This window comes from Trichosurus vulpecula, chromosome 3 (genome assembly GCF_011100635.1).
Source record: "Trichosurus vulpecula isolate mTriVul1 chromosome 3, mTriVul1.pri, whole genome shotgun sequence".
Lineage (NCBI taxonomy): Eukaryota > Metazoa > Chordata > Mammalia > Diprotodontia > Phalangeridae > Trichosurus > Trichosurus vulpecula.
In genome coordinates, this window is record NC_050575.1 from 203,510,450 (window position 1) to 203,536,660 (window position 26,211).

The 26,211-nt window shown below is 45.4% G+C and overlaps 1 protein-coding gene across 1 annotated transcript; it reads left to right on the forward strand.

The window, feature by feature from the left end:
* The first annotated feature begins 18,777 nt into the window (after positions 1–18,777).
* On the forward strand, positions 18,778–22,395 carry KCNK15 (potassium two pore domain channel subfamily K member 15). The gene is made up of 2 exons (XM_036752629.1): positions 18,778–19,060; positions 21,533–22,395. The coding sequence occupies exons 1-2, from the start codon at positions 18,778–18,780 to the stop codon at positions 22,393–22,395; spliced, it is 1,146 nt and encodes a 381-aa protein (XP_036608524.1).
* Positions 22,396–26,211: the final 3,816 nt, after the last annotated feature.

A 26,211-nucleotide genomic window follows, 5' to 3' on the forward strand; every position in this document is an offset into this window, starting at 1 on the left:
GGATTTCCTCTCCTTCCTCCACCTTTGCTGTTTTGCCCCAGCTGATGGGCATTACAGAACAGAGATCCAGAGAAAAAAACTAATTTAGTTCGTCTTAGTCAAAATCAAATCTGAAATGAGGTCTCCCCTTAGTGGTCTTGCTTTGCATTTACAGCTAAGAGTCCAACTATAGCAATGGTGAGAACTGAAACCACAGAATATGGTAGATCTTGTTAGAGCTAAGAGATCTCAGGATTTAGAGCTGGAAAGGATTTTGGAGATTTTCTAGTTCAGCCCCCTTCTTTTGCAGGTGAGGAAATGGAAGTCCAGAGAAGGGTCGTAATTCGTGTAAGGTCACACAGGCAGTTTTTAGAGGCAGAGCTGGGATTTGAGACCAGAGCCTCTTAATCCAGGGCTCCTCCTCCTACACCTTGCTGCCTCCCCATGGACACCAGGATAAAGTGCAACCTCCCATTTCTTTGTAAATGGATCTAAGGCCCTGACAGTGGCCTCCTGGGGAAGGGTTGAGTGAGGGCACTCGAGCCCCCACGTCTGAGCCCTCTTTGGCTGTCTCTGTAAGTCACAGCCCAGGAGGCCTTGGCCACTTCCTCCTGCTCTCCACCTTTTCTAAAGAGATGGTTTGCCGTTGTGGTCGCTGTCACTGGCTTCACTCAGGGATTGCCTCACCCTCCTAAGCAGGCCACGGGGTAGAGAGGGAGGAGGCAGGAAGGGTCAAGGTTCTATTAGATGTACAGGAGTCCTCTTTTCTAGTCTGAGCCCCCAGCCAGGGATTGGCCAGCCTACATCTGAGCTCCAGGGCCTGTTGCCCGGTACATGAGGGATAGCTAAGAAAATTTTGCTGCTGTTACTTACTCTCTAGTAGAGAGAAAGCCCTAGGATACCAATACTCCCCACCCAAGGGTCCAAGGCCAAGAATTCTGACCAAGTGAAGAACTTAGCCTTTGGTGACTTACAACGGTAGTGTAGACCATGGTCCCTTAAATCCCCTTTGAAGTGAAGAGAATAGGCCATAAGAGGGAATATCCTCTAGGGGATCGGGGGTGCTCCTCCAGGTACCTTCCCAGTTTTGCCCCAACAGATGACCCCGCCCCTCATCCTGAAACTTCAATCTGTCTCCTTGGGTTTTTTTGGTCCCAGTCACCAGATGAGCTAACATGTCCCTCAGGGGCTGTTGGTGGGGTAAGCATGTCAGTAATAATAACTGGCATATATACAGGGAATCCCAAAACTCTTAGTGCAGTTTTAATCCATTAAAGCTTAAAATTGCACTAGGACTTTTGGAACAATCTATATAATGCTTCGAGATTTACGAAGTACACTACCTGCTTTATTTTATTTATTCCTCGTGACAACCTTGTGAGATAGAATAAGATATTATTATCCGCACTTGACAAATGAGGAAACGTGAGACTCAGCGGCTAAAGTGACTTCACTGAATCCCAGAATGCCAGAGCTGGGAAGGACTTTAGGTCACACAGCTAGTAAATACCAAAGAAAGAACTGGAACTCCAATCATCCGACTCATTGTACATTCCTACTTCTTATCCACATACATCTTCTACATGTCCTACCCTGGGGTTGCAGGTAAGGTTTTGTAGCCCCATTTTAAAACTGAAGCAACTAAGGCCTGATAAGGTTAAGTGTTTTACCCAAAGTGATACACTAGTATATGTCACTAGCGAAGACTGGAACCCAGGTGTCCCATCTGTGTGGTTGTCCATCTATTACACTAGTAAAGAGGAAGAATGCTGGAATGGAAAGAGCATCAGGCTTAGCATCCTGAAACCTACTATCTAATCACTTCTCAGAGTCTCAGTTTCCTCCCTTTTAAGAATAATACTCATACTGCCAACACCTGCCAGGGTTGTTGTGAAGAAAATGGTGTATCTGTGGGAACTTGTGATTACTTCTCCTCCCTCAGCTGCCAGGTGACTGAGGAGCAAGTCAATAAAACATCCATTAAAACTAACAGCCCATGACCAGGGCATGAAGGGAACTGTTGGAGCATTGGAAATTCCAGATTTGCTTTAGGCAGCCTGCACATGTTGTCCTCTCAGAGGTCACAGCTAAGGAGGAGGCTCATCTGGGTCCTGGTCACAGACTCATCACATGACCCTGAGAGAGATGCTTCCATATCTTAATTGCTAGAATGGGGCTGAAAACATTAGGGCACAATGAAGGAGAAAACTTCCTGTTCTTCAGAGCTGTCCAACAACAGAATAGGAGGACTTGGTAGGTAGTGATTCCCCTATCAGTCAGTCAGTCAATAAACATTTATTAAGCATCTACTATGTGCCAGGCACTGTGCTAAGTGCTGGGGATTGATTGGTTGTTGTCTTTCGTTCTTGAAGAGGCACAAAATGATGTCACTATGTTAGAGTCAAGTGACAATTACTGGGGCCGATCAGACCAATAGGAGCTCGGAATGCTCTACCTCAGGTCAGGCACAAATAGTCCCTGTGCACATTTGGGGTGGATTCTCTAAATCTGTGCATCTCATGTTTCTTTGGAGCTACTTCAATTTTTCTTTGCTCATAGAGCACAGCACCGTCTCTGATGAGGGCACGCCATGCTGGGTGGTCCTGTGCCAGTGTCTCCCATGTCACACAATCAATTCCAAAGTTCTTAAGAGAGACCTTGAGAATGTCCTTGTATCTCCTCTTCTGACCACTGTGGCAGTATACTTTCTAGGGATGTACACATTAATGATGAGGTTGACACATTCATTGCCAGAGCTAACTCAGTGTTTGGGAGGCTCTGAAGGAAAGCGTGGGACAGAAGAGGTATTAGAATGACTACCACACTGAAGGTCTACAGAGCTGTGGTGCTGGCTGACTTCATTGTTGTATGCCTGTGAAACCTGGACAGTCTACAAGTGCCATGCTAGGAAACTGAATGGCTTCCATTTGAATTGTCTTAGGAAGATTCTAAAGATCACCAGGCAGGATAAGGTGCCGGACGTTGAGGTTCTCTCTCAAACTAAATTGCCAAGCATTCCAACTCTACTTCAGAGAGCCATCTACAGTGGGCTGGCCACATTGTTCAAATGCCAAACATACGCTTGCCTAAAAGTCTATTTTATGGAGAACTCACCCAGGGCAAGTGCTGGGGATACAAAGAAGGGCAAAAGACAGTCCCTATTGGTAAGGAGCTCACAACCTAATTGGGGAGACAACATTTAAATAGCTACGTACAAACAAGCTACATATAAGATAAATTGGAAAAAATCAATAAGGGGAAGGTACTGGCATTATGAAGGTCAGGAAAGCCTTCCTGTAGAAGGTAGGATGTAGCTGGGACTTGATGGAAGCTAGGGAAGCTAGGAGGTGGAAGTGAGGAGGGAGAGAATTCCAGGCACAGGGGAGAGCCAGGGAAAACACCAAGAGTCAGGAGATGGAGAGAGGAGGCCAGTTTACTGGACCGCCTATTACATGATGGGGTTTAAGGTATAAGAAGCCTGTATAGGCAGTGAGAGGGAGGGACTATGAGCAGAAGGATTAACATGAAGACTGGATGACCATTTGTCTCTATGCTGGAGAGAAGCTTCCTACTTCCCATGTGGAGGGGGATTCAATGAATTTTGAGGCACCTTCCAGGTTTGGAATTCTAAGGTTCTAGGCCTGCACAGATAGGCTTGCTCATCTGATAGAAGCACAGAACCACAGAATCTTAGAGCTGGAGAGGATCTCAGTGCCTATTTACTCCAAACTCTGCCCCAAAAGGAATTCCCAGTCAAGTCCTATGGACAAATGGTCAACCAGCCTCTGCTTAAAGGCCTCATTAACCTCCCAAGACAATCTAGGCCACTTTTGGACAGCCCTAATTGTTAGGATGCCTTCCTTATAGCGAACCCACATTTACCTCTTTGTAACAACTTCCAGCCCTCCATTACTCCTGGTGCTGCCCTCTGGGGCAACGAAAAATAGGCAAAACATAACAGCTCCCTTCAAGTGCTTGTTTCCCATGAGTTTTCTCTTTTATGGTCTAACTTCCTTCAACCAGTCCTTATATGACACAGACTCAAGGCCCTTATTATTATGTTTACTCTTCTTTGAACATAATAATGATTAATCCTTTTGAGATCAGGTCCAATTTATCCTGTATATATTTTGTTTGTACATAGTTGTTTGCATGTTGCTTCCTCTATCAGACTTTGAGCTGCTTGAGATCAATGAGTATTTCTTTGTATTCTCAAAGCCTAGCACAGTGTCTAGCACATAGTAGGTGCTTAATAAATGCTTGTTGTCACAACATTCTCCAGCCTATCTTCATCCTTATTATGTCCCAATAATATTCATAGCTGACAATTTTGCTATATGTGGAAGTAGTTTTGTTAGATTTTGAATTCTCAAATAGATTTTGAGTGTGTCTCCTGAAATACTGACCTTAGGATGTGCATGCATTGCACACAATTAAACTCTCTTGTGGATAGAGCACAGGGCCTGCAGTCAGGAAGATCTGAGTTCAAATCTGGCCTCAGACACTTACTGGCTGTGTGACCTTAGGCAAGTCACTTCACCCTGTTTGCCTCAGTTTCCTCATCTGTAAAATGAGTTGGAGAAGGAAATGGCAAACTACTTCAGTATTCTTGCCAAGAAAACCCCAAAGTGGGGTCAGGAAGAGTTGGATGTGACTGAACAACAACAAGAGAACGTGTAAGAGAACATGGAGAAGAACAAAATATGGTTAGGGCCCTGAAGGAACCTGCAGTCTAATCTATGCTCAGTCTCTCGTGAGTGGTACTGTCCAGTTCCCACATTTATTAGTTATATGACCTGAGGTAAGTCATTTTACCTTATCAGCAAATTGGGGCCAGTGTAAACAGAGCTGCCTGTTGTTAAAGCCTTTGCAAACTTTAAAGCCCTATGGAAATTTTAGCTGCTATTACTATGAACGAGGACCTATACCTAGTCTCAGATACTAGGACTAGAGATCCCCTTTCAAGGCTAGAAGAGGGAATGAAGACTGTGGGAGGTGAGGGAATAGACAGGTCAGTGCAAGAAAGGGCAATGGAAAGGCATGGTGGCCATAAGGAGGGTGAGGCCTAAGCAGGAGAATTGGCATAGAAGACACCAGTGGGGACATGTATGACTGAAGGTGGTCAGGCCATGTGGTAGCATAACAGAGCACCAGAAAGCAATCCCAGGTTGTGGAAAAAAAAGAAAAAAAGTCCTCTAATAAGGTTAGGGGGCAACTAGGGGATGCAGTAGATAGAGTGCTAGGTCTGGAGTCAGGAAGACTCATCTTTCTGAGTTCAAATCTGGCCTCAGATATGTACTAGCTATGTGTCCCTGGGCAAGTCACTTAACCCAGTTTGCCTCAATTTCCTCATCTGTAAAATGGGCTGAAGAAGGAAATGACAAACCACTCCAGTATCTTTGCCCCAAAAGCCCCAAATGGGGATCACAAAGAGTTGGACAGGACTGAAAACTGAACAATAACAAAATAAGGTTAGAGACTTCATAAATGTACCGAATTCCTGGATGAAGGCTCTACCTCTCTACCAAGCAGTCCTGTAGCTGCTTGGCCACTGGTAGTCTAAGAAAGTTGCCTAGATCACTGAGTGGTTAAGTAAAGGGCTCAGGGTCATCAAGCTGGGACTATTTCAGAGGAAAGACTTGAACCCAAGTTATCCGGACTTGAAGGCTTGCTCACTATACATTAGACCATACCATCTCTCTGCAATATTTACAGATAATTGGAGTAGGTTTGGACAGGATAAGAAAGTGTAGCAGGATTTTGATGTTTAACAATGGAGGGATTGGATTTCAGCAATGGATTTCATCCCGCAGATGAAATCATGAATCCATCAGAATCCATTATACACACATAAAAGTGTGCATAATGAAGTATATTGCATGCACCAGCTGTGGTCTGACTAGGGTAGAGGAGAGCTTCATAAGAGAAGCAGGTAGGCTAGAGTGGGAAGAGCCCTTGGGAGTCAGGAGTCTTGGGTTTAAGTCACAGACTTGTCAAGAATCATGTGCTGTCACATTCCCTCTCTTAGGCCCAGCATCCTCCTCTAAAAAGGAAGCTGGCCTAGCTAGATGAACTCTAGGGTCATAGAATCATAGATTTGGAATCGGAAGGCATTTTAGTGACCGTCTAGTCCATCCCCTTCATTTTGAGGAAATTAGGGCCCTGGGTAGTTGAGTAACTTGCCTAATGCTCCATAGGTAGTAACTAGAACCAGGATTTGAACCCAGATTCTCTGACTCCAAATTCATCACCCATTCTCCCTCGAGCAGTCTTTATCCTAAGGTCACTGACATTGTATACTCTCCATTCCAAGGCCCCCTCCAGCTCTGACATGATTCTCATAGCACATCGTATAATGAGTCCCAGAGATGGCATATAGAAAATAACATCGTCAACAACATGGTGATGTAGGAACAGTTTGAGGCCTCTAGTGTATTGGTTAGATCCTCTTTTGTGGATTTATGGGAAAACATGGACAAGAGTCATGTAGGATAAGAAAACATGGAGAAGCTGTGATCTGGATTGACCTCCTGGTAAGACCTCAAATCCATGCAAGTATAATGTAGCCTTGTGGTGCTTGCCCATGTTATAGGAGGGCTTCTAATTAGCACAGACCCGTCTATACTGTGGCTGTCTCAGACTGACTCCAGAATGGAGATATGGTGGTGTCTTGCAGTGTCTGTTTTATGGATGGTAAATATATAGCTAGAGATGGGTACCCAGGAAACTCCCAAGTCTCTCTATGATAATGTATTGACAAATACACCCAGAGCTAGAATCAAGGCACACCCCATCCAGGGGCAGTCAGATGAATCATTGCCCACCTTGGAAAAGTCAATTAAATATAGTTTCTAATGAAGATGAATTGGGCCTTTTCAGGCTGGAAACACAGAGGCCAAGAGGAGACAGGATCAGAGCATATAAAATAAAAAAGGGCAGAGAGGAAGAACAATCCTATGGATTTTCTCATTTTAATAGGGACAGCTGATGAGGTGGAAAGCACTGTGCTTGGAATCAGGAAGCCTGGTCTTTGGATTCATTTGGCTGTGAGACTCTGGACAAATCATTTTTCTCTAGGTCTCATTTTCTCATCTGTAAAATGGAGCAATAACACCAATCCTTGGGAAGCTCAGGTGTTATTACTCACTGAAAAGAGAAAATGATAACCATAGGGTGCATCAAAATGGGGCTGCTACTATTTTAAACAGGGACGGGTTTGCTTAGACTCAAATACTACACTGAGAGGCCTCCTTTCAAGTCTGAAAGAGACAGTTTTCAGAACAAAAGTCAGCCCTATTCCATGTATCATGGAGTAAACCCATGAATCTCCGTGCCCTTACACCCATGGAAAAAAGGCAAAGATCAGCTTCAGCATTGGAGGCCATCATAGAAGACAATTTTGGGGGGGTCTAGACACATACCTCTCGGCAATCTTAGTCCCCTCTCTTAATTGGAAGAGGATCCTCCACATACCTTTTTCCTCCACATATCTTCAGTCATTCTTTGTTTATAGCCACGGTTTTACGAGCACAAATGAGAATGAGCAGGAGATGAACTGTTTCAGCTCCTTACAGAGGCCCAATAGAACACGAGGTGCTAAGACAGGTTTAGAAACAAGATCATAGGGTCTGGAGCTGGGAGAGACCTGAGAACATCAGAGCTGAGGTTGGGGTGGGGGAAGTGCTATTCAAATCCAGGTTTCCCAGCTCCAGGCCCTGAGTGCTTTCCACACTATCACCCAGCCTTTCAATACATTATTGATTCTCTAGGATAAGCAGAGAGCATAAAACCATATTGATGCCTCAATGCAAAGTAGCCAAGAGAAAAAATGTCAAACAGGGGCAGATCCTAGAAGAGAAAGCCATCTTGGATCCATGCTAGCCAGCAGCTGGCTAGAGTGATCGCCTGACTCACTCAGGGTCAGAAAGACCCAACTAAGCCAGAGTTAGATCCCTCCACCCCACATGGTCTGAGGCTTTCCCACTATGCCTTAAATCTAATTTCCTCCTCCTCATTGTTGTTCTAATGAAAAATGTAACATTTGTGTTGCATTACAGGAGCTGACATTTCTCTAGGTTTTATAATTTAGGGCAGGTATCCTGGATGTGGAGTCAGGGAGACTTGAATTCAAATCCAACCTAAGATACTTGCTAGCTGTGTGACCCTGGGCAAGTCACTTAACCTCTGCCTGCCTCAGTTTCTTCAACTGTAAAACGGAGCTAATAACACCAAGGATTAAATGAGTTATTTGTTAAGCACTTAGCACAGTGCCTGACACATAGTAATTGCTTAATAAATGTTTCTCTCCTTCCTTTCCTAGTTTCAATTCGATTCAGCTCAATTCAAGCAACATTTATTAAGCACCTACTGTGTGCCAAGAAATTGTGCTGAGCTGTTGTGCTGAACTCAAGACACAAAGACAAAAATGAAACGGTCCCTTAAGAAGCTTGCGTTCTATTGAAAAGCTGTAATCTGTATGTGGATAAGTAAAGTTGTACAAAGTAATCTCAAGAGGGAAGGTAGGGGCTGCAAGTATGTATCATCTCCATTTTACAGGGAAGCACTAGTCTGAGAGTCTGAAGACCTAAGCCCCTCCCCAGCACTTTCCTTCTCTGGCTTCTGAGTGACCTTTAGGGTAACTTCCATCTCATCCGTTCTGTGCTCTGAGGGCCCTTGTGATTGTAATGTTCTTGCTTTTTATTAGAAATGGAGTACTGGATGGGAAATGATTAAAGGAACTAGCTTTATTCTTTATAAAGGACAGAAGCCTGAACTCAGCTTTGCTACTTGCTACTCATGTGACTTTGGCAAGTCATTTAACTAGCCTCCTTCATCTCAGTTTCCTCTATGTAAAGTGAAGCGTTCAGACTAGACCTTTGAGGTCCCTTCCAGCTCTAACATTACGTTCTTAGGATCGATTCCGCAGGAGTCACTCTGGTCACCTTGGTCTCAATTGTCTTCATCTCAGCACCAGTCACATGCCCTCCCTCCAAAGGATTTGCCTGGAGAGGAAAACTGTGAACTGGGACATTTCAGTCTGAAGCCAAAATAAATGCATAGCTAAGGAGAAATAACCCAACGGTGGCCCTAGTTCTGTGTCTCATTAGCGCCTTAACACTCCTTATCCACTTGGGATAGGCAGCACCCTGGAGAGTTCAGTTTGAGTTATTTTGAATAAACAGGAGGGTTGATGGGAACCCAGCTGAGCCACTGAAGCTTCTGGCCAGTCCTCTCACCAGGCTATGCCAGAGAAAGCAGAGGGTAACCTGGACAGCTTCTGCTCTTTCCAGGAGCCTCTAGGCTGAGCTAGGGTGGGAAGGGAAGGGAAGGGTGCTGCCAGTATCTGTCTACCCATTGCTTCCCTTCTCCTTGCTCCCTTTCCCCTTTCACCAGGAACATATTTTAAACTTCATGCCATTGGGTCAGTAAAACTTCAGTAAAGCCATCACCTAAGCACAAGCCTAACTCGGTCTGAAAGTCCAGTGCTGAGGTATGGCCACAGAAACTCACAGAGTCATCTATTAAGGCAGGGAGGAGCTGCAATCTGTGTTAGTGAAGGGCACACTCGTATTGACACTTGCTCTGATTTTTGAAGTCTTTCAAGATAATAGAGGCTCACATTTCTATGACACTTTGTAAGCTTTTCTCGCACCACCCCTGGCAAGAATGATCATTTCCATTGTTAAGATGAAGATTTTTAGGTAGAGAAGTGAAACAATATATCCAGAGTCACATAGCTAGTACATCTTGAAGCTCAGAATTGAATTCAAGTGTTATGACTCTCAGTCCAATGTTCTTTTCTCCTATTACTCCTGTTTAGAGATCTCCAGGCAAGTGAGATGATACTAGCCAACAGCTAACATTTGTATTGTATTTCATTTGTTTCAAAACACTTTACAGGTGTCACCTTATTTGATTCTCACAACCTGGTAAGGTAGGTCCTGTTATTCCCATTTTACAGATGGGGACACTGAGGTTCAGAGGTTAAAAGACTTGCCTAAGATTCTATAGCTAGTAAATGTCAGAGGAAGATGTTAAATTTATGTCCTCCTGATGTCACTACACTAGTCCTAGTCACTGCACCCACCTAGTTCTCTTGGAGCCAAAGGAGCAAGAAGTCAGGACCTATGGGAAACCATCATCATCATCATCATCATCATCATCATCATCATCATCATCATCGTCATCATCGTATTGAAATGTCTTACAACACTAAGGTAGCTATATGACCTTAGACACATCACTCCTTGTCTGGACTTTATTTTCCCTATTTGTAAAATGGAGATTACAAACATCACCCCACTCTTTTCCTCCCACGGCTGTCATGAGAACCACATGATCACATATTCCCCCTGGAAGGGACCCTATATGTCATTAAGTTCAACTGCTTTAAGGATGAGGCAATTGAAGCCCAGAGAGGTTAAGGAATTTTTTCAGAGTCACACAGCTATTAAGTGTCTGAGGCAGGATTCGAACTTAGGTCCTCGTGACTCCAAGTCCAGTGCTTTGTCTACTACCCCAAGCTGCCTTTCAGATGAGATAATGGATTCGAAGCAGCTTTGGAGAGGAGTAGGGACTTGCTGCATATGTGTGAGGGATGGTTATATGCATGAGCTATATGGATTTGTGGCTCTGGAAAGGGCAGATTCGAGGTCCCACACTACCTCGCAGGGCTGGTGATCCAGGGACCAGGGCATGATGGAAACCTCTGCTCTCAGGACCCTGTGGGAGGGAAGAAGTGGTGGGAGGAGATTGAGGAAGTTGGGAGGAGGGAGGGGGAGGGGAGGACTCTCTGAGTACTGCAAGGAGCTTGGGGCCTGGCGGCTGCTCAGCTGAAATTTTTCCAAGCTGAGAAAAAAAAAAAAAACCACCCCACACTTCTCAGGCTTAAAATAGAGTTGCTGAGCATAAAATGCCAAATGTAAGGCAAAGTCAGCAAGCTGCCTGACCCGACCTGACTGCCTCCCCGCTAAATCCCTCTTAGCTCCAGGCTGTGCACAGGGGCAGGAGATGGGATCCAATAACTCATCCCCATAAGTGGCTACTTAGCTGTTTCCATTCTTATAGGGGGAGGAGGGCCCAACTGGAGGAAAGGAAGGAGCTTTTGCAGGAGAAGCCACTGGAAAAGTAAGGAATCTTAAGTTTTTATAGCTGACAGGGACCTTAGAAGCCATTTAGTCTGACTTCATCTTACAGATGGGGAAACTGAGGCCCAAAGAGGTTAAGTGACTTACCCAAGAATCCAGGGGAGATATGTAGCAGAATGTGACCCAGACCCAGGTCTTTGACTTGAAATCTAATGTTGTTTCTTTGCCACATTCTGGTAGGAGAGCAGCCAAGGAAGCCACATTCCCACATTTAGTCTTTCCCCTCCCCTCCCCATTCTAAACCTTAGGTGCATCTATTTAGACCTGATTAGAATCCCAGAGGGCTGCTAGGTGGTGGTGCCACAGTGGGCAGGGTGCCTCCAGGCCTAGAGTCAGGAAGACTCATCTTCCCGAGGTCAAATCTGGCCTCAGCCACTTGCTAGCTGTGTGACCCTGGGCAGTCACTTAACCCAGCTTGCCTCAGTTTCCTCATCTGTAAAATGAACTGGAGAAGGAAATGGCAAACCACCCCAGTATCTTTGCCAAGAAAACCCCAAATGGGGTCACAAAAGTCAGTTGTGACTGAAAATGACTGAATAATAACAACAGAATCCCAAAATATGTAACTCACCTGGGCTCTCACAGTTGCGTTTGAGTCATAGTCACACTACACCTTTTGGCTCTAAAAGGGACCCTTCTTTTCCCCATACCATGGGACATCTACTACACATGGGTAATGTGCACATCCAGACCAAATACACCTTCTTCTTAACTGGGAGTTTCCTTCTCCCACACACAACACTAAACATCAACAAGGACCCCCCTGTTTTTCTTAAGCTCTGAATATTTCCTAACCAGGAGCCCAGGGCCTGAGCCTGGGCTCAACAACTTTTCTAGCCTGGACACAGGTAATTTCCCAATCTGGCTGGGATTCTCTGAAGGGAAGAGTAGGGAGGTGAAGATTCTGACTCGATGATATTGCAAAAAAAAAAAAAAAAAGCCTGGAGAAGTTGCAGGAGAAGCTTTAGGTAATACAAGGAACAACTACATAACAAGTAGGGCTAAGGGGTTACCTTGGGAGGCAGGGAGCTCTTCATCCCCGGAGGCCTTCAAAGAAAGAGCAGATGACCACTTATTAGGATGCTGTCAACGGAGTTTGTGCTCAGGATCAGACTGGCTTAGGCTCCATATGATGTACCTTCTAACCTTGGAGTCAGAGTCTGGAGACCTGGCTTCCAGTCGCAGCTCTGCCACATACTAGCCATGTGACTTAGGGCAAATCACTTCTCCTCTTTGAGACTCAGTTTCATCATTTGTAAAGGATATGGAACGACTTAATTTCTAAGACCCTTTTTATCTTAAGCCAGAAGAGATCCACCGATTTTGGCATCATTCATTCGGCAAGTATTCATTAAATATATTTTGCTTCAGCCACTATGCTAGGCACTGAGGATACAGATCAGAAAGAGATAGTGCCTGCCCAAAAGGAGCTTACATTTTATTAGAAAAGGGGAAGTAGCATGAACACAGATAGATAAATATGAAATATATAGAAAACAAATTCATAGAAACAGGGGAGGGAGGGGCAGCTAGGTGGCACAGTAGATAGAGCACCGGCTCTGGAGTCAGGAGGACTTGAGTTCAGATCCAGGCTCAGACACTTTACTAGCTGTGTGACCCTGGGCAAGTCACTTAAAGAAAGAAGGAAAGAGGGAAAGGAAGGAAGGAAGGAAAGAAAGGAAGGAAGAAGGAAGGAAAGAAGCAAGGAAAGAGAGATAAAGAAAGAAAGAAGGAAGGAAGGAAAGAAAAAAGAAAAGAGGGAAAGGAAGGAAGGAAGGAGGGAAGGAAGGAAGGAAAGAAAGAAAGGAAGGAGGAAAGAAAGAGAAGGAAAGAAAGGAAGGAAGGAAGGAAGGAAGGAAGGAAAGAAGCAAGGAAAGAGAGATAAAGAAAGGAAGAAGGAAGGAAGGAAAGAAAAAAGAAAAGAGGGAAAGGAAGGAAGGAGGGAAAGAAAGGAAGGAAGAAGGAAGGAAAGAAGCAAGGAAAGAGAGATAAAGAAAGGAAGAAGGAAGGAAGGAAAGAAAAAAGAAAAGAGGGAAAGGAAGGAAGGAAGGAGGGAAGGAAGGAAGGAAAGAAAGAAAGGAAGGAGGAAAGAAAGAGAAGGAAAGGAAGGAAGGAAGGAAGGAAGGAAGGAAGGAAGAAGGAAGGAAGAAAGAAAGAAGTATGGGACAGAACAAAAACAAATGAAGGGATCACAACAGGCCTCTTGTGGTACTTGAGCTAAGCCACTAGGCAGAGGTGTCTTTTTTCCCCTTCTTTCTTTTTTTAATTTTAATTTTAATTTAATTTCTTTCTCAACTCCATGTAAACCAAAAATTTTAACGTTGGTTTTTAAGAATTTTGAGTTCCAAATTATCTCCCTCCCTCATTCCCCTCCCCTCCTTCTTGAGGAGGCAAGCAATTTAAGGAAGTGCATTATAGAGCTCAGGAGACAGCCTGTGCAAAGGTACAGGGATGAAAAATAGAGTGGCCTGTATGAGGAAAGGGCAGGTAGACCAGTTTGACTAGAATCTAGAATACATACAAAGTAGGCCAGAGCTAGGTCAGAAGAGTTTTGAATGTCAGATAAAGAAATTTGTATTTTATCCAAGAGATAATTGGTGCTTACCATTTCAGGGAGAGGAGAGGGAAGAAAGGGAAGGAGAGAAGAATAGAATTGGAACTCAAAACTGTTTTTAAAAAATTATTTTTTAAAAATTGTTTTTACATATAGTTGAGGGAAAATAAAATATTTTTAAAGGGATAATTGGGAGTCACTGGAGTTTCTCGAGCAGCAGACTGATATTGCTAGACCTCTGCTATAGGAATACCATTTTAGCAACTCAATGGAGGATGATTTGGAGATAGGAGGAACTCAAGGCAGGGAGACCAATCATTCAAGTAAGAAGTGATGGGAACACAAGCCAGGGTGGTTGTGGTGTGAGTACTGAGGAGAGATGGATGCAAGATGGAACTGGTGTGTTAATGCAAAGTTGGTGGAGCTGCTAACTGGTCTAGCCAGTTTGGAAAGCAACTTGGAACTGTGTTCAAAAATCAATTAAACTGGGCATGCCTTTGGCCCAGCAACACCATTACTAGGTCTGTATGCCCAGAGAGATCCAAGAAAAGGCCCACATGTATTACAGATTTATAGCAGCTCTTTTTTTGGTAACAAACACCTGGAAACCAGAATTTTTTCAGCCATTCCCCAACTGATGGGGAAATGACTGAACAAAGTGTGGTATTAGAACGCAATGGAATACTATTGTGCTGTAAGAAAAGGTGAAGGTGATGGTTTCAGAGAAACCTGGGAAGACTTATAAAAAGAGATGCAGAGTGAAGCAAGCAGAACCAAGAGGATGATTTATACAACAACAATATTATAGACAATTTAGCAATTCTGATCAACACAAAGGTCAACCATGATACCAGAAGCATGCTACCCACCTCCTGATAGAGTACAGGTTGAGGCACACGCGTGTGCGCACACACACACAGTCACACACACAATTGGACATGGCCAATGTAGGAATTTGTTTTGTTTGACTATCAACACTTGTCACAAAGATTTTGGTTTTCCTTCTTTCTCAGTTTGGGTATAGGTGAGGAGATGGAAGAGAAGGCAGATTTTCATTGACTGAAAAAAATAAGACATATCATATTTGTTGAGTTGATGAGACTTGACAATTTATTGGCTACGAGAGGTGAAGGAGAGTGAAGGATGGGTGAGTGGAAGGATGGTGGTGCTATCTATGTGTATGTGTATATATATATATATATATATATATATATATAGATAGATAGAGAGAGAGAGAGAGAGAGAGAGAGAGAGAGAGAGAGAGAGACAGAGAGAGAGGGAGACAGAGACAGAGAGAGAGAGAGAGAGAAAGCGGATACAGGGTGAGTTGAAGATGAAGGGAAGATACCTAAAAGAAATAAAATCAAATTAAGGGATGAAAGAGGAACATATTGAGAGAGGGAGATAGGGAGAGATAGAATGGGGTGGATTATCTCGAATAAAGGTGGCAAGAGGAAGCAGTTCTGTGGGAGGAGGGGAGAGGGCAGGTGAGGGGGGAATGAGTGAATCTTGCTCTCGTCAGATTGGACCTGAGGAGGGAATACCATACATACCCAATTGGGTATCTTAACCCATAGGAAAGAAGAGGGAAGAAGATAAAAAAGTGGGGGGATGATGGAGGGGAGGGCAGATGGGGGTGGAAGTAATCAAAAACAAACACTTTCGAAAGGGGACAGGGTCAAAGGAGAAAATTCAATAAAGGGGGATGGGTTGGGAAGGAGCAAAATATAGTTAGTCTTTCACAACATGAGTATTGTGGAAGGGTTATACATAATGATACACATGTGGCCTATGTTGTATTGCTTGACTTCTTGGGGAGGGTGGGTGGGAAGGGAAGAGGGGAGAGAATTTGGAACTCAAAGTTTTTAAAAACAGACGTTCAAAAACCAAAAAAAAAAAGTTTTTTGCATGCAACTAGAAAATAAGATACACAGGCAATGGGGAGTAGAAATTTAGCTTGCCCTACAAAAAAGCAAGGGAAAAGGGGATAGGAGGGGAGTGGGGTGACAGAAGGGAGGGCTGACTGGGGAACAGGGCAACCAGAATATATGCCATCTTGGAGTGGGGGGGAGGGTAGAAATGGGGAGAAAATTTGTAATTCAAACTCTTGTGAAAACCAATGCTGAAAACTAAATATGTTAAATAAATAAATTAAATTTAAAAAAAAAGAAATTGTGAAGTTAGGAATGGGGAAGGTTTTGGAGGAAAAATAATAAATTCTGTTTTGGATGTGTCATTAAGATGTTTAAAGGATGCTGTCTGGTAAGCGCTTAAAAATGTTTGTTGACTGACTGATAACCTGTTAGAAATGTCTAATAGTTGGTGATTTGGATTAGAGGTTAAGAGAGAAACTAGGGCTGGATATCTATCTATACAGACATGTATGTATGTATGTATGTACGTATGTATGTATGTAAATATAGTACATATATATATATATAACTATATATAAAAACAATCACTAGCATGTAGATAGCGCCTTAAGGCTTGCAAATCATTTTACATATATTCTCATTTTCTCTGGGAATTATCATGCTTAGAGATGACAGTTGGGTCTATGGAAGTTCTTTTTTAAAAACTTATTTTATTTGTTTATTCATTTTTGGTTTTCAACATTTGCTTTTATAAGATTTTGAGTTCCAAATTTTTCACCCTCCCTCTCCTCCCTCCCCAAGACAGCATGCAATCTGATATAGGCTATACATGTATAATCATGTTAAACACATTTCCACATTAGTCATATTGTGAAGGAATCAGAACAAAAGGGAAAAAAGAAGAGAAAGAAAACAAAAGAGAAAATAGTATGTTTCAATCTGCATTCAGACTCCATAGTTCTTTCTCTGGATGTGGATAGCATTTTTCATTATGAGTCTTCTGGAATTGTCTTAGATCATTGTACTGCTGGGAAAGTTTAGTCTATCAAAGTTGGTCATTGTCCAGTGTTGTTCCTGTGTATGATGTTCTCCTGGTTCTGTTCACTTCACTCAACATTAGTTCATGTAAGTCTTTTCAGGCTTTTCTGCAATCCATCTGCTCATCATTTCTTACAGAACAACAGCTTGTTCAGCCATTCCCCAATTGATTGGCATCCCTAAATTTCCAATTCTTGGACACCACAAAAAGAGCTGCTGAAATACTTTTGTACCTGTGGGTCTTTCCCCTTTTTTATGATTTCTTTGGGATACAGACCTAGTAGTGTTATTGCTGGATCAAAGGATATGCACAGCTTTGTAGCCCTTTGGGCATAGTTTATGGAAGCTCTTAATGTCAGCAAGATAGATAGATAGAAAGATAAAGCACTTATTAAGCACTTATTATGTTCCAGGTACCATGCTAAGTATACAAATACAAGCAAGACAAGTCCTCTGACCTCAAAGAATTTACATTCTAATGAGGAAGACAACACATATAGGGGAGCTAGAAAGGGGGTTTGGAGGGCATGTACCCCTATAAGTGAAAGTGTCCATGGACAAGAGAAGGCCTAGGACAAAGTCCTGGGGTATACTTTTACTTATTGGATGGAATATGGGTGATGATTCAACAAAGAGTGGCCAAGAAGGTTGGAAAAACAAGCGGGAGCAGTGCAGAGATGTTAGGAAGATCCAGAGGAAAGAGAATCCAGCAAGGAGTGGTCAGCAGTCAAATTGTGCAGAGAAGTCAAGAAGGATGAGGACTGAGAAGATTGCCATTTGGATCTGGCAATAGAGAGATCAGTGGTAACCTCGGAGCCAAAAGCTTCAGATGACTGGTGAAGTATGGTGCCAGATTGCAAAGGGTTATGAAATGAGAGAGGAGAGGAAACGGAAGCAAGGAGTGTAGGGAACTGTTGCTGTAAGTTTGGCTGTGATAGAAAATAGAATGATAAGCAATAGCTTGAAGGAATAGTAGGGTCAAGTGAAGTTTTTTAAGGACGTTGGAGATTTGGACGTTTGTAGGTAGCAACAAGGAGTCGGTAGATAAGGAGAGATTGAAAATTAGAGGGGTTGCGGGGGTGGAGGGTGGGGATAAAGACAAGCTGCTAGAGCAGCAGGGAAGGAATGGGATCAAGGGCAAAAGTAGAGGGGGGTTGCCTTGGGTTGCTGTTCTTCCTTCCCTACACGCTGGAGCTGGCATAGGGACCATATGGTCTAGCCCAGGGAAAGGTCGGAGGGTCTTAGCAGGTAGGAGAATGAGTACCCGCTTTCCAGATGTCTCCGTTTGAAGAAGAATTAGTTCCAAGGAGCTGAAAACAGAGACTGACTTGTGGAGAGATGAGGGTGATGATTGACTCAAGTGAAGCCACCCCCTTCCCCATTCTTACAGTGAAGGTATCAACTCAACCTTTCCTTAGCTAGGCAGTCTAGCTAGGAGCTGCCCCTCCCCTACGAGTCAGTCCAGTGAGTCCTGAAAGGTGCTGAGACGTCTGACTTAGCTGCCTCTCTCCTGGCTCTCCCAGCTTAACTTTCCAATGTCTCTAGGGAGGGCCTTCCCACCTCCCCGACCCCCCTCCCCAGTGCCTACAACAGAGTGACAGTCAGGAGACCTGAGTTCTAGCCTTGGTCTGACTTTCTGTGACATTGAACAAGTCCCTTCCCACCCACTCCCCTTCTAGGCATCTTTCCTTCTGTCTAAAAATGAGGGGTTTGGGCTCTAAAGTCCCTTCAAGCTCTTCTACATCATACGATCTCCAGCTAACTAGGTCTGGGAGCAGCTGGAGAGGGGAGGAGCGAGCAGCTGGCGGAATAGCCAGTAGAACGCAGACCCAGGAACAGCCCCGCCTCGGAGGTAGCTGCAGCTGTAGAGGGAAGGCACTCCAGCTGATTCCGGTGCCGGGAGGTACAGGCTCTGTACTAGGCTCTGCGCTCCCGCGCTGCCGTCGAGGTTCGGACTGTGGATGGCCGCTGAGCAGATGCTTGGCTGGCTGGGGCAGAGAGCTACGGACCACTGGGCGGCAGACTAGAGGCGGGTAGCCTTCTCGTAGCCTGGCTACTTGAACAAAGTCGAGGGGTGGCTAGAGGTGTGATTGTGAGGGGACGAGGAGCCTCCGCACCCCAGATCATGAGCCTTCTCCAGTGAGACAACCCCCACTTCTGGCGCGAGCCCGAATCTTAGCTCGCCATGAAGAGGCAGAACGTGCGTACCGCGTCGCTCATCCTCTGCACCTTCTCTTATCTGCTGGTGGGTGCCGCGGTGTTCGACGCGCTTGAGTCGGAGACGGAGAGCGCCCGGAAGCGGCTCTTGGAGCAGAAGCGCAGCGAGTTTCGTAGGAAATACCGTTTCTCGCCCGAGGACTACCGCGAGCTGGAGCGCCTGGTGCTGCAGGCGGAGCCGCACCGTGCCGGCCGCCAGTGGAAGTTCGCGGGCTCCTTCTACTTCGCCATCACGGTCATTACCACCATCGGTGAGCGCAGCCCCGAAGCCCCCCTTAGTAGGCCTGGCCTCCTTCTCCTGCCCCTCAGGAGCCCAGCTCTCCCACCTCTGTGACCCGGCTTAAAGGCGCTGGAGTAGGAGTGGAACGGGAGGAGGGGGGCGTTGGAGGACCGAGTGTCCGAAATTATTTGCAAACCTTGGCCCCAACGCACATTGGTTTAGCCGAGAGTCCGAAGACCGGGATTTGAATACGGACTCCCATTTATCAAATGTGTATCCTCAGACTAGTCGTTTCCAGATTACACTAAATGAACATTAAGTTTCCCATCAGTGCTAAATACTATGGTTCCTGTATGAATGGGTCGGTTTTTTGTTTTGATTGAGGAAGGAGGAGTGTAAGGGTCTGGAACCTCTCCTTATCCCTTAGCTTCTTTCCTTTCACAGGGCTAAGACCGAACACCTTTGTAACTTCATTGCTATGCAGACCAGGGAAGCCCAACTCAGCTCAGGATGAACACCCAGCCACTCAGTAGTGACTGGAGAAGCTGGCGTGGGTAGAGTAGGGGTGGTGGGAGGTGGAAGACTTTCATTAGAGCCCAGCAGGAAGGCAAGGCACCTCTCCTCCCCATGCCTTCAGCCCTGGAAGTCCTGCCTCCTCTTGCCTCCCGCTCCAATCTATTCCTTGGAGAAAGTTTCCTTTTAAGGGCAGTCCCCGTACCCTGGGGTCGCACTTTGGATCCCAGTCAATACAGAGAGGACAGCTTCAGTCTTTACTCTTTCCTTCGGAGCCCTCTTCCAGCTTCAGCCCTCGGATGCCCTGTGCCAGTCAGTCTCCCTGAGTTCAAAAATCTTCCTGAGGATATGGACTCTGCAAACTTATTCCTGAAACCCAGGGCAGAATAATAGGATACTAGAGCTGGAGAAGACTATCTGGTCCAAACCCCTATTTTTACAAACAAGGAAACTGAGACCAAAGAGAAGAAATAACTTCTTTTATCCAAAGTAGCAAAAATTGGGATGTGAATCAAGCAAGGTCCTCTGATTCTAACTTCAGAGCTTTTTCCACCCAAAACTTTGTTCCAGGCTAATTTTGCCTATCCATTCCACGCCTTGTGGCCCTCCCTCCTTCACCTTGGTCAGTGTCATTGGCTTTACTCCTCACTAGCTTATCAACACCTCCTAATTACCCAGCCTCTGCTCTACCCCGAATACTTGAGATCCTGAGACCTTAGGGGTGTGTGTGTGTGTGTGTGTGTGTGTGTGTGTGTGTGTGTGTGTAGGCCTGTCAAATAATAGGGCCTAGCTAGGGTCTTAGAAAAGAGATAGATGGGGAGTGGCCCAAGTGAAATGGAGGCAGGAGGAATGTTCTGTCTTAGCTTACTGTGGACACTGGACATTTGCTAATGATCCTGTTGGCATCTAGCCCTTCCTAGGACTCTGCCCCCTTGGGAACCATGAGAGCCAACCATCCAGGCCAAGGGAACCCTGAAGGAACAAGTGTTCACAGATTTTTTTTTATTCTCAGTGGGATGAGGGAGGCATGGGGTGGGAACAGGGTGGGAAGGACATCTATAGAGACCAGAATTGTGAAAGGTCAACTTATTTATGAGGAAACACATCAATGACACTAGAAAAATGCTTTCTTGCCCATTAGCTGTTTTCTGTATGCTTATATCTGCCATATTGCACCCTCCCCAGCTCAATCCACCCTGTCTCCCTGTCAGGGCCTACCCCCTTTCCAATTTAATTCAAAGAAAATGTATTAAGTTCTTAGTTTGCTAAGGGCCCTGGGTTACAGGTTGGAGATATGAAGGAAAAATGACAGGCCCTTAAGGAGCTTTTTTTGGGGGGGCAGGGCAGTTGGGGTTAAGTGACTTTTCCAAGGTCACACAGCTACTACATGTGTCAAGTGTCTGAGGCAATTTGCTAAGTTGAAGTTGAACTCAGGTACTCCTGACTCCAGCGCTGGTGCTCTACTCACTGAGCCACCTAGCTGCCCCTCCTTGAAGAGCTTTAGATCTAATACAGTAACTATGCAAATTTAAAGAAAAGAGAGAGGTCAGATAGGCGTTCCACGGCATTTTGGAGTGGGACAGCACTTTTAGTTGGAGAAGAAGATTGGAAAACAGGATTTTTGAGCTAAAGGAGATTTCATTTAGTGTCACCCTTTTGTTTCACGGATGAGGAAAATGAGGTGACATGCCTGAAGGTACACTGTTAGTAAGTGGAAGGGTCTTATTGCACCTGGCTAATGTGACTCCGAAACTAGTTCGTTTTTCAGTACCGCCACTCAAGGTTTCATGGGATAGCACCTGGGCACCCTCATCACCATGCCCTCCTTTCCCTTCCTCATATTTGCCCCTCCCTCCAATTTCTCCACATATCCCCTCTTGTCTAGGTTTTTCTCTCCCTCCTCACCTCATCTTCCTCGCCTGACATTCCTAACCTTCACCCCCCCCCCCCAACCTCAAGTCACTCTTCCATTTCCTCTTTCCTTGCGCAGGGTACGGCCACGCGGCACCAGGCACGGACGCGGGTAAGATTTTCTGCATGTTCTATGCCATCCTGGGCATTCCCCTGACACTGGTCACGTTCCAGAGCCTGGGAGAGCGCATGAATGTGCTGGTCCGACGGCTGCTGCAGCGTCTGAAGCGCTGCGCGGGACTGCGAAAGACTCAGGTGTCCACAGAGAACATGGTGGTCGTGGGGCTGCTGTCGTGTGTGGGCACACTGGCCATGGGGGCCGCGGCCTTCTCCCACTTCGAAGGCTGGACCTTCTTCCACGCCTACTACTACTGCTTTATCACGCTCACTACCATCGGCTTCGGCGATTTCGTGGCTCTGCAGCGGGACGAGGCGCTGCACAAGCGGCCACCCTACGTAGCCTTCAGCTTCCTCTACATCCTCTTAGGCCTGACGGTCATCGGCGCCTTCCTCAACCTCGTGGTGCTGCGCTTCCTCACCCTCAATGCCGAGGACGAGCGACGAGACGCCGAGGGGCGGGCCTCTCTGCGCCGGGTCCGGCCAGGGGACCCCTTGAGACCATCGCAGGAGGGCTGCAGAGCCCTGCCTTCCTCGAATCCCACCCTGTACCCTTGCCTCAGGGCTCGGGGCTGCAGTCGGCTGAAGCTGATCCAGCCTCCCATTGAGGCGGTTTCTCCACCCAGTCTGCCTGCGCCCCAGAGCCCTCCTGAGACTCCTCCGCCGAGCTGTCATTCCAACCCCGTCTTTTGCAGCTCCATTTCCTATAGGATCGACCAGTTGGCCCTGGGTGCCAAGGATAACCTCGGCTTCTCGCCTCCTGGGAGCACCACGTCCTCGGGCAGTGCTGTGGGCCCGCTTCCGACCCGTCGGAAGTCAGTCTGAGCTGTGGGCGTTGAAAGGACCGCTGTATATTTGGAGGCGGCAGAAGTGTGTTGGAGTCTTACTCTGTGTGTGTCCTTGGGCGTCATGCTGAACTTGTTACCTCATCTATTAAAATGAGGGGGTTGTACTAAGGTCGTAAAACATATTTAGAACTACAAGAGACCTTAAAGGTGGTCAAGCGCAATGTCCGTATTTTATAGGTGAAGAAGGTGAGGCATATAGAGTTTAAGGAACTTGCCTCCGGTCACACAGTTATTTAGTAGCCTAGCAAGGATTCAGATCTAGGTCTTCTCACTCTAACATATATTTTATTCATTTATTTTAACATTTTAAAAAAATTCTCTCCTTCCCCCACCCATTGAGGACAGCAATACTATCAATTATACATGTGAAGCCATGCAAAACATTTTTAAAATACCTACTTTAACATTCATTAAAACTTTTTAATTGATCTCACTCTAAATTCAGTGTTCTTTCTACAATATAATGCTGACTAAGGTGCAGTCCAGTTCTAATATTGTATGTACTATACCTAGTAATTCATTCTGTCGTCTTTCAGACGTCACTACTCACTTTTTTTTTTTTTAAATCAGCCCATCCTCAGTTGAACCTGCCTTTTGACATTCTGCCTAGTGACTGTTTACTAGGCTATCTGGGCCCTGCTCAATCATCCCTGTGAGAATGGAGCTGGGCATCCTGCCAGTAGCATATCAGGCCCCAATTCAATTCAGCAAACACTTATTAAGCATGTGCTCTATGTGATGCATTGTGCTAGGTGTAAAGTAAAAAAATTAAAAACTGTCCTTGCCCTCAGGGAGCTTATATTTTACTTAGAGATGCAACAAGTAAGCAGATAAATAAATACAATTTGAGGAGGGAGATAGCCCTAACAACTAGGAGATCTGTATTTTAGGCACCAACCAACTACACTGAAGTTAGTGGTAATAGTGGAAATGGTATAGAAAAAAAGGCACGTTCTAGTTCTGGCTCCTGGCTCCTGGCCCCATGCTCCTGTGATCTTGGATGAGCTATTTCTCCTTTCTTGGAGTCAGTTTCCCTTTCAGTAAAATAAGCTTTTAGGACTATTAACCTCTACCATCAATTTCAGCACAAAGACTGGAGGATCATTAAGCAATCAGAAATCCTGGGTGCTTTGTTACTTTGGGTAAATCGCTTTGCTGTCTTTGAGCCTCAGTTACTTTAAACATCTACAAAAATGGAAAAAACGTCTGTAAATCACATCTCTCTCTGTTTCATTTTCCTCAGTTTTACTTGGACCGCTGTGAGGATCCAGTGACAGAATCATGGATGTAGAAGTTCTTTGTAAACTGGAGAGCTTTGTACAGATGGGAGAGAGTAGTCTCATTATTATACATTCATCTGGGGCCCTAGGGAGCCAGTGGGGAGGTTTGGAGGAGGATTTGGGGGCAGAGAGAAGGGGGAGCCAAAGTATTTGGATTGATGGTGAGTAGGTGGCTGGTTAGCTGGCAGGGAAAAGGATGGATATATCTCAGATTTAATGTGGCAGGGAGCCTGCCATCTGGTGATGATGATGTCACTGATACATGCCCCTTGGGAGGGGTGACAGGGAATGAGGGTGCAGATCAGGCTTCTGAGATCTTATTCTCTGCTTAGTCCTGGGCTCTGCTCTTCCCAGATTCCTGAACTGTTTTAATTTTTCCTTGGGTTGAGTTTCTAGGGATATTTCCTCCCTCTCTTTGCCACATCTAAGGTTCAGCTCCCACTGTCGATGCAAAGGAGCCCTGCTGGCATAGACAAGAGGCCAAGGCTGGCCTTGTGTGCCATAAGATGGATTATGCCTTAGAGAAGTAAGACTTGAATGAATGGAAGGGAAACTTAACTGGAGATGGAGGGGAAATGCTTTAGAGAGTAGAAGAAATGGATTGAATTTTTGGATAGGGCCCTTCAAAGAGTATGTGGACTATGCCAGAGGCTAGACATGGAGAGTGGGGTCCTAAATATCAAGGCATTATTTCATGGAAAAAGCACTGGGCTGGAAATCAGACAAGGAGCCTAGGTTTTCGGACTGGCTCTGTCACTAACTTGCTCTGTGACCTTGGGTAAGTACTTTTCCCTCTCTGGACTTCTGTATGATGAGGGTAGATGGTCCCTAAGATTGAGTCCAGCTCTAAAATTTTATTATACTACTCAGCACATAGTCTGGGGGCTCAGGCCACTCCCTCTTCACTTGAAAGTGTAATCCAGTTCCTAATACCCTTGAGGGGAAACCACATTGATCTGCCTGATGAGAATCCTACTGGGGAACTTTCGTTATGCTTTGTAATTTATAGAGGAGAGGCCAGGGTATCTCCTTGCAAAGGAGACACTAGGAGGTTTGCCTGGCCTCTCCCATGTTATCCCTTAGGGCTCGTAGGCAACATTCATTTATTAATCTTCTCCTATGTACTCAGCACTGTGCTAAGGACTCAGGGATACAAAGAGAGACATTATCAGTCCCTGCCCTCATGGAGCTCACTATCTAATGGGGGAGACAACATGCAAACCACTGTGTACAGACAAGACATGTGCAGGATGACTTTGATGGTGTCTCAGAGAGAAGGCACTAGCATTAAGGAAAGCCAAGAAAAGCTTCCTGTGGAAGGTGGGATTTGAAGGCTTGAAGGAAGCAGGAGGTGGCATCAGGGCAAGAATTCCAGGCATGGGGGTTGGGCAGTGAAAATGGAGTCAAGAGATAAAATGTCACCACCAAGGAACAGCAAGATCAGTGTTGCTGGATCGAAGACTACTTGGAGGTAAGGTATAAGAACACAGGAAAAGTAGGAGGGGCCAAGTTATGAAGGGTATCAAAGGCCAAACAGAGGATTTTATATTTGATCCAGGGGGTGATAGGGAACCTGTGGTGTAGAACCCTGGGCCCAAAGCAGGTGGGGTTGGGATGCTGATATTCTGTCTCATCCCCCTTGAGCCAGAAACTGAAAACAAGTCTTTCCAGCTATAACCTTGATCTGGTGCTCCCAGGCTGTCAACTCTTAAAGTATGAGATCCTGATCAGACTGTAGGATGTAAAATGTTCCAGCAAGAAGGCGCTCTATAGACTATGCAGTGCCCGCCCTGTTCTTGCCTCCCATTTTACTGCTAAGGAAACCAAAGCCTTGAGAGGGGAATGGTTTGCCTGAAGTCATGTGGCAAGTTAGAGGCAAAGCCAGGGCTGAAATGAAGTCTCCTGATTGTGGGTCAGGCCTCCTCCCACCGACTCACTACACCAGGCTGAACAACGTTTTGTTTGGAAACACCATGTTCAAGTGCAGTATGTGGGGAGAGGTGTTAATATATGCCTGGAATGTCACCCACCTTTCTCTCCCTTTTACAATTATTCAAGTCTCACCTTCACCATCCCCCACCCCCCTCAGCACTCCTTGATCATCACAGGGATCACTCTTTCCTTCAAGTTCCTTTGACATTTTATAGCTAGTACCTTAGAGTTCAGGGCAGCTAAGTGGCTCAGTAGATAGAGTACCAGGCCAGGAAGATAAAGACTCATCTTCCTGAGTTCAAGTTTGGCCTCACACACTTACTAGTTGTGTGACCCTGGACAAGTCACTTCACCCAATTTGCCATGGTTTCCTCATCTGTAAAATGAGTTGGAGAAAGAAATGGCAAACCACTCCAGTATCTTTGCCAAGAAAGTCCCCAGAAGGGGTCACAAAGAGACAGACATGACTGAAATAACGAAATAGCAACAACCTTAGAGTTTACTACTCAAATGTAACGGATGGATGTTCTCAGTTGGACCTTTCCCACTCCTGCTGCTTTGGATTGTGGGCTCCTTGAGGG

What these genes read in the sequence shown, in the direction of transcription:
- KCNK15 (XM_036752629.1), top strand. Translation starts at nt 18,778, where the DNA reads ATGAAGAGGCAGAACGTGCGTACCGCGTCGCTCATCCTCTGCACCTTC. An exon ending in CACGGTCATTACCACCATCG is followed by an intron (nt 19,061 to 21,532) that starts GTGAGCGCAGCC and finishes TTCCTTGCGCAG; the next exon opens with GGTACGGCCACGCGGCACCA.